Source organism: Trachymyrmex septentrionalis, unplaced genomic scaffold, assembly GCF_001594115.1.
Source record: "Trachymyrmex septentrionalis isolate Tsep2-gDNA-1 unplaced genomic scaffold, Tsep1.0 scaffold83, whole genome shotgun sequence".
Classification (NCBI taxonomy): Eukaryota; Metazoa; Arthropoda; class Insecta; order Hymenoptera; family Formicidae; genus Trachymyrmex; species Trachymyrmex septentrionalis.
Genome location: NW_017306018.1, coordinates 229,260 through 237,894, shown reverse-complemented (window position 1 = coordinate 237,894; position 8,635 = coordinate 229,260). Strand labels below are relative to the sequence as shown.

The following is an 8,635-nucleotide window of genomic DNA, read 5'->3' as shown; positions in this document are numbered from 1 at the left end:
CTCTCTCTCTCTCTCTCTCTCTCTCTCTCTCTCTCCCCCCCCCCTCCCCTCTCTCACTCTCTTCCTCTCTCTCGTTTGTAAAAGTGCTGTTAAATATGAAAAGAAGTTATTTCAAAATTGTAGCGTTGCAAGAATCTTATTTTTATTTATACGAAATAAATATTTATTAAAATAACAATACTATTAACAATATTTTTTTGTTTATAGTATGTTATTAATGGCTAGACTGACAAGGATGTCTATGTTTTGTAAATATAAAATAAAATAAAAAATTTGACGAATGTAAAAGTATTAATGTTTCAAAAAGTCTCTTACAGTTCTATAATTAAAAACTGATACTTTGTTTTTTGTTAAAATGTCACAATTTGTTGAGAACAACATAGGCTATTTACAACATAGGTTCAAATTCCCACCGGAGTGCCACCTAGATATCACTCTATCCTTGTTGTGTACTGAATGTTAAACAAGGATGATTCGGGGAGCACCCTGGTGGGAATCCGAACATTGCCTATAGATGAGAGAGTTATTTCAATTAATAACTAATTAAATTATAGGATGAAACTACAATAATAAACGCAGAGAAACATGTAAATTACTCTCATAGGTTAAAATAATGTCAGAATGTTGGAAGATTTTTTGCTTGACTTCACGCTAATCATAAATAACACCGCGATTAGTCGGCGTTTTTGGCACCAGTGTGGATCTTGTTTCTCCTCAATTATTACTGTAACTAATTGCCCGCGCGGCCAATTAACGTCAAATATGGGAAATGCAATTGCGATCGGGAAACGCTGTCCGCTCAGCGCTTTGCGCGCTTCTTTAACGCGATTTTCTCTCAATTACAGCTGCGCTAATTACTCGGTTGGCCGATCAATTACGGATATTCATTGCGGTTTGAAATATATATAAATAGCGGATAAAATCGGAAGACCACTCTACGGTACTGAGCTAATGATTAATTAGCACGTTCGCTCATTTATCAATTGTCACGTTTGATGGATTGTATATTATCTGTATTTTTATTTTACATATCAAAATAGCTTAGATAACCACATTTTAATTTCATTACAAAAGGCTAAAATATTATATTCGCTAAATATTATATTATATAATTGGTTGTACTTATACCTGACTGAAATTATTGATTACGTCAATTAATACATTTAGGAAATTATTTAGGAAATTTTTTTTGTAAGTATATATATTATAAAATATAATCAAATTTTATTTGATCTTAATTTAATTTCTCTAATAAAATATCATATTAAGTAAAATTTCTAATACAGGTATAGGAATTACTCACACGAAAAATCATTTTGAGAAAAACCGTAAGTTTTATCGAGATCGTCACACTCTCTGTTAAAATTACATTTACAGGTGACTTATTTCAGGGCAACGTATCTTATTTAATTTTTACATCGTATGTTTAATATTTAATCCGGAAATGGGCGTATATGATGAGAGCTTTCCAGCCGACATGGTTGAATCATTCGTTAAAACGCGGAGAATAACCACGAGGCAAATTTCGTGCTCGGTGAATTCATTCGCAGAGTTTGTTACAATGTTATAAATTTCAGCCGATTTCGCCCAGTTCAACATCGAAAACTCGCGAATGAATTAGCCGCTGCAAATAGGAATTAGCGGTTTTGAATCTAGCAACGAACGAAGAAATGAATTATCTCGTGAATCTTGATCCTTTTTAAGAATCGTATTCAGTATCGTGTAAGGTCGGTATATTTCGCCAGTTTAACGTCACATTGAATATGCAACGCAGACAGACAAGTCACGAGCGTCGACGTTAAACTTGCAATTTCGTTAACTGACGATTTGCATTCCCGTCAACTTTGCGAAGTACGGCGACAAAAATCACGATGTGCAAAGACGTGTGTATTTACGATTCTTGTTATTTTTGAGTTAAAAATAAATGAAATTTAATAGAAGTCACAGGAACATGGAGCTATAAACCACAACCTGGATTTAGCCAAGGTTTGGGATGTCCTGACAGCTCCTGTCAGGACATTTCATCATTCTATGTGCCGTGTCTGACTAATGGTAGAGTTTGTGACTTATTTTACAAATCGTTATGAAAATAAAACGGATTTGTTGACACCATATGAATTTTTGGCATTTCTTTGGTTTAAGATTATTGACACATCAAAATCAAATTGTTATCGATTAATCAGTTTGTTTTATGTTTTTGGTATTAACTGTATCAGTTGTTATATATTACTCAACGGTTTTTAACTTAAATTTTTCATTTTTAATGAGATTTCTTTTTACAAAAGAAATGGAAAAAAGAGAGAAGTTGGTCAATCAACGTCTAGTCGATACTGATTCAACATCGATTGACATTGATTTGACGTTAATTGACCAATCTGCATTGCTGGCTGGGTATTTGACACCATTTACAGTTTAAGTGCTACTTAGAATAAGTATGTGTTTCACTTGTAGCTTTTTAGCCGTTTTCTATTTTCCATAAGCAAATGATCTCGTTTGTTTGAGAGTCTAACGACTTGCCGAGCAAGTTTCTGCATCCGCACACCTGTGTCACTGAAGAGGTCTTCACCTGACCGATATATTTCGTGAGCTCGACATCGATCTCGAGAAGTCAGTGTGACATAAGTTCCAGTTACTGCCGTTTGAAATTGTTATTGTATGTATCTTTCTATGTACTATATAATGCGTCGATCGTATCTAAAATTTGCGATATCAATGTTACATATAGAAAATTCTTAAGTGTGTTTCGATTTATGTTTTTACAATATTTAGAATCGTTTTAATCTTGTCAGACTTCGATATTTATAAAGGTTTAATATCTTTTTTTTCTTCCCTTCAACTTTTATTAACTTTAATATTTAAAAAATGAAGAAAAATCGTTTAATATTGATTTAAATTTGTCGTTATTAGTTTAGTATATTAGACTTATGCAAAAAGAATCTATTAATAAAAATAAAGATTGGTTTTAAAATATTTTAATTTAAGAGAAGCATAGATGTTTAGGTGTGTTAGAGTATATAATAAGGAAAACGCTCGTGGAGAAAGAAATAAAACAGTTTAAAAAGAAAGAAATTCGCGTGTGTCTTATAAAATCTTATATAATCGCTTTGTTATTTTTTTTATTTATATTATAAATCGTGTATTATTTATTACGTTAAAGAGAACGAAAAATTATTCGCAATAGTAACTGATCGATCCATTTTCCTACTAAACCGCCACATTTGTTATCTCTTTTTTTATTTCTATAACAAATCTCTCATTTCTCTCGACGAATTTTTGTTGAATCTTCTCCGCACACCAAACATTATTCTCGCGATTTTTTATTATTTTTATTATTTGTTTTTATGTATATTGTCGTTTTTATGTGTATATGTTCCTTATAATTCTAAATGATTGCATTTAAGTTTGCGGAGAACAATATTGTTTAAATAGCGAGTTAGAATGTATGATTACAGATTATTAGTTACAGTTATAAAATTATTTTTATTTCGCTTTAACTGCGCGAATATAAAGAAACAATTCGATGGGCCGTGTGTATAAGTACGGAATGGAAAGTTACTTTTTAAAAGTTACCGTTACCAATCAAAAATTAAAATTTAATTTTTTATTAAGCTAAGAGACTGTGACATCGTGAAGAAGGATAAAACGAGAATATCTGACTTTATGCCACAGTCTCTTGGCTCGATCAAAAATTAAATTTTAACACATTCTGATTTTATTACTTCTTTGGAATATGATTGAGACTTGGCTAGTAATGCTAGCACATTATTTAACAGATGTTAAATTTTAGTTTCAACTAGTTACGTTCCGTCTTAATTATTACGAAGCCGACATTGATACCACATAATATACACACTGTCGATGACGATTTTACGCAGTAGCTTTGCAAATTATATTCCTTTTATAACATTATCCTTGTTTGCTTTTTGTTAGACTATTTATAATATTGTAATTCAGTTTTTTCTTTTTGTTTTGTATAAAGAAAAATAAAAAAGTAATCAAAACGTTTACCGATATGGTATATGAATAAACTTATTTTTGCGTACTTATGTCTGCATCGGCTTTTATTCTCTCTATCAAATTCTGAGTCTTATTTAGTTTATTTTAGTTTTTAAATAATTATTAACAATACATATAAACAATATTATATTTATTATATTTATAAGTATTATATTTATAAATAACTAATAATGTACAACATCACATGAGATCACAATAAAAATTACGTCATTAGATTTTATTTTTTAAAATTGTTTTTTTCTACTAAATATGTATTTTATTAGTAATATCTGTATTTTTAAATTAAAAAAATCATAAAATTCTTCACATATTATTTAAAAATTATATTTTACACTTATTATTTCCGCTTTTTATTTTTACTTATTTTACATTTGTTATTTTTACATTCAAAAGGGAATAATTTATTAGTCATGTTCTTAATTTGGGAAAAAATTTGGGACATGTAAAGTGGAACGAAGAGTTAAAATTTGGAACTCTCTCCTAATTTGGAAAGATTGGTCAATAAGTATATATAGATACACACATATTCATACATACATATAACCTGCTTTTATTTCAGTGCTTTTATTAAAACTAAACAACCATTGACTTCTCTTTTTTCGTAGCGAAACAAACACGCATACAGATAACTCACGAACGATTTAGGGATGCGATTAAAGATCTCTAAAGGGATGCAGGAGAGGCGGTCGCTCATTTGTCTTAATAAAGTGCGTCGAAGCCACGCTCTTCATGGTGGTTGACTTATGGCCAGTCATCTGGTGAAGCGGTTTTTCTCATGGGGAATGACCTCTACTAGACCCTTTTTCCCCTTCATGCCAAAAAGGTAGTCTCGTTCTTCCTTCTCGATATTCACGGATACCCCCCGCAATCGTTAACCTCGTCGCTGGAGTCCATCAATTGAAGAGAAGATGTTGGTTAATGATGGCGATCATTCGTCATCGGGTAAATATCCATCCCTCGGACAATTGCTTGTCGAATTCAAGTCTGTTACAAAACTAGACATTTTCAACAAGGATTTCCATGATAGCTCATTGTTTTTTTCGAGAGAGTATTTTGCATCACGATTAATTTTTTAAAATTTACAAGAAATACATGTCTATTTAAAATTGATGTAAATGCATAATAAGACTCGATACAAATTAGGTTTAGTCTTAGGACTCAAACAAATTTAATCTAAAGTTTGAGGTTTAATAACTTTGCATTTAAATAATGATGAAAAATTGTCTGTTAAAAATTTGTCCTGATATTCATAATATGAGTTTATAATTCTTATGGAGTTTGAAATAAAGGAACTAAGTATCGTTCTACAGTGCGTCGACGCCCTCGGTGTAACGTTGATGATTTATCATTTATTTGTATCCACTGGCAAGAAAAATGGGTTCCCCTTGTGACTGTGCAAACAGTGCATTATAGATAAGTACAGGTGGAACTCAAGTTGCCATATTTAACTATGCTGATATTGATCACTTTCGAGAAAGAAAGAGCGTTACACGCATCCCTCGATGCATCAATCGATAGTAAATAGAAGCTTGCGGTTCAATTTGTGCTGGAAAAACCTTCAACATCGTCTATAAAACAGTAGATATATCCATGATAAATGATGCTTTTCACTATTTATCAAATGCCAATGCAAAATGTCTGATATACAATTGCATTACATGACGCTAATTGAAAAAGTTTTACTAGTTACAATGAATATTTTACATAGTTATTTTTATATGCATATTTAATTAATAAAGTAAGACATTGACCACATTTGTCGTCATGAGTCGTCATATCGTCGAGATAAATTAGATCCTGCGATCGTATATTCTACTCTTCTTCTGAATACCAAGCTTATTTCTAACTCATCACGGACTTTCCTCTTTTCAATTTGCTAAGATGGAAAAACATCAGAAAATGTATATCTAGACTACATTCCAAAACGTTCTCTCCGAGGAAAAGTTTATTCGAAAAAATCAGGGATTGAAAGTAATTTGTAACGCCGTTATAGTTACTTTTTTGTAACTGTAACGGTAACGAGTTTTACAATTACTTTTATTGTTAATTTTTATATTTTAAACCTATTTATGACAATTTATCTTTTGAATGTATTTACAATAATCTTTGTATATTCTTAATCTTCAATCTTTAGCCGGTATTTATAATTTGTTTTTACTTGAAGATTGTTTAGTAATGTCTTAAAATGCTAATATGGCTCTGTGATTTGTTTATGATACGTCTAAAAACGAATCATAGTATTAGTATAAGAACAAACTTTATTGGATACTATCGTTTAAGTTTTACGAAAGTAATGTCAGGTGATAAAGGATTTAAGGTTTGTCCTTTATTTCCGCCTTCTCTGAACTGGTGCATGCGGTGCAATAAGTTGAAGCGAAACAAGTATACGTTTGTTCACAAAGTGCACAAGTTCAGAGAGTGCAGAAATAAAAGACAGACCATTATTGTAAAAAAATATCACTTCAGTCGGATTGCGTTTTAAGATCAAAATTTCTTAGAACTAGATACGTATATAAATTCATTCTAAAATATTATTATGCACAAAGTTCTAGCTCGGACTGAAAAAGCATTTCCCTTTTCGGTTGTGTTTTAACGTATCAATGTAGTATCATTGTTATTTACTGTTTTTACGAACATTATAACAAAAAATATTGCAAAATTTTTTAGATTTATCTTGTTTCAACATTAAAAAGGTAATGGTACAGTAACGAATCGTTATTTTGTAAGTAACGGTAATGGTAACTCTCTTTAGTGAATCAGTAATTGATAACGGTAATTTTTTTAATAACGAATAACAATAAAACTAATTACTTTTAAAAATTCCTGGATAATAATGTAGCATGTCATACTCAATTTGCCATTTCTAATTTTGCACCTAGATTTGTAATTAAAGTGCTAATTACAAATTTTTAAATACTGAATTTTATATAAATTAGAAGAATATTTCTTTTTTATTATCAAAAATATTATAACTTCTCTGCAATCTTTTAAAAGTTAAATCGCAGACTGTCTCTAATTATAAACAATTAGATCAGCAATTTCCACTGACACATTACTTGTTTCGCAGACTCGGGTATGGAGCCACCGTCCTCTACATCAGACATCGATAAGATACAACAGCCGGTGAAATTGATCTTATCCAGCACGTGCCATCATGCTTACACATCCTGCAAGTAAGTTCGCAAGTTTTCGTTGTAGTAACCAAGACCAGTCATTGCAGACGAGATAAAGTATACGTGGAACGTTTTTGTTTACTCAGAAATGATCCGGAATGCAAGAATCTGCTGGAACCCGTTCTGAACCACTGCGACTCGACGACGTGCGCGAGAAACGAATGCATGGAAGCATTGCAGCATTTCTACAAGACCGCCAATCACAAGCATTCCGTGGAAATTGCCTTCTGCCTTTGCAGGTTAATCAAATAGACAGCAAAGCTTTTTAGCCCTTTGGTTACATAGTTAAGTTGGACGTGGTTCCGTATCCCTGTGTACGTACAGCTCGGAATTTGATTAAGAAACGTAAACGTCTTTTCGATGAATCAAATGTAAATCAAAATGATTGAGAACGTATTTTTATTTAACAGTGACAAGATATATTGAAACATAATAGAGCATTTATAAGCATAAAAAAGTTATTACAGTGGCGTTTTGTCTCAAAAGATCTCTATTAGGGAAGCTATTAGAAGAGCGTTTCGTTTCAAAGAATAAATTAAAAGGAAACCATTATGTAATGGCACGTATAGTAACTAAAGGATTAATTCTATTATCACACTAATTTATAGTTTTTAAATCATTTTTAATGCAAAAAAAAGAAACAATTTTTTAAAATGTATTTGGAGTTCGAATCTACGACTAGAAAAATTCCATTAGATTGAATTTTTAAGATATAGCAAGTCAATTTTTAAATATAGCATGCTAATCTTTAATGTAGCATTTCTTTCCAAATAATTTAGAACAAGTAATAACTAAAGTGAATATTTTTAACAGAATAATAATTATAATTGAAGAATATCATTCCAAGAATATATATTGAAACAAAAACATCCTAGGCGACTACTGATAGGCTTTAATCGACTAAAGTTGTATAAAAACAAAAATTAAACACGTAACACTTCTAATTTTTTTCTAAAAATATCTTATAAAAAAAACGTTTTAATTTATTCTATTTATATATCATTAACTTAGTGAATTGTTAATTTTGAATTATATAAATGTATACACTAAAGAATACTTTAATCGAGAATTTAAACTTTATACTTCATTTTTATGTAATAAATTTTGCAACATACATCTATCTTATATTGGTTTTCATGTGCTTTTCTTATTACTTTGACCTTTTTTTAATTTTAACAAAACACACACACACTTTACTATATATACGTATATCTATTAGAAGAAATGTCTTTTCTTAAGTCCCTAAAACCAAACCTAGTAAAAATATTTGTCTACCTAGTAAAAAAATTTAAGCTTGAAAATTACTACTTTAGGAACAGTTCATATGCTCTTGTACAAAATCTTGTAAATTACTGCTATTACATTTCTGATATTTATGGATTCATTGTATATTTTGTTCAGTTATTATATAATTTCTTTTCTTTTCTTATCTTTTTTATACTTTC

The 8,635-nt window shown here is 30.4% G+C and overlaps 1 protein-coding gene across 1 annotated transcript in view; it reads left to right on the top strand.

Moving 5' to 3' along the window:
• Positions 1–8,635, top strand: part of LOC108754918 — a 58,938-nt gene that overhangs the window by 8,886 nt on the left and 41,417 nt on the right. Inside the window, exons 4-5 of the mRNA XM_018497585.1 lie at positions 7,085–7,190; positions 7,277–7,429. Coding sequence (XP_018353087.1) covers positions 7,085–7,190; positions 7,277–7,429 — 259 coding nt within the window. The remainder of the gene's footprint in view (positions 1–7,084; positions 7,191–7,276; positions 7,430–8,635) is intronic.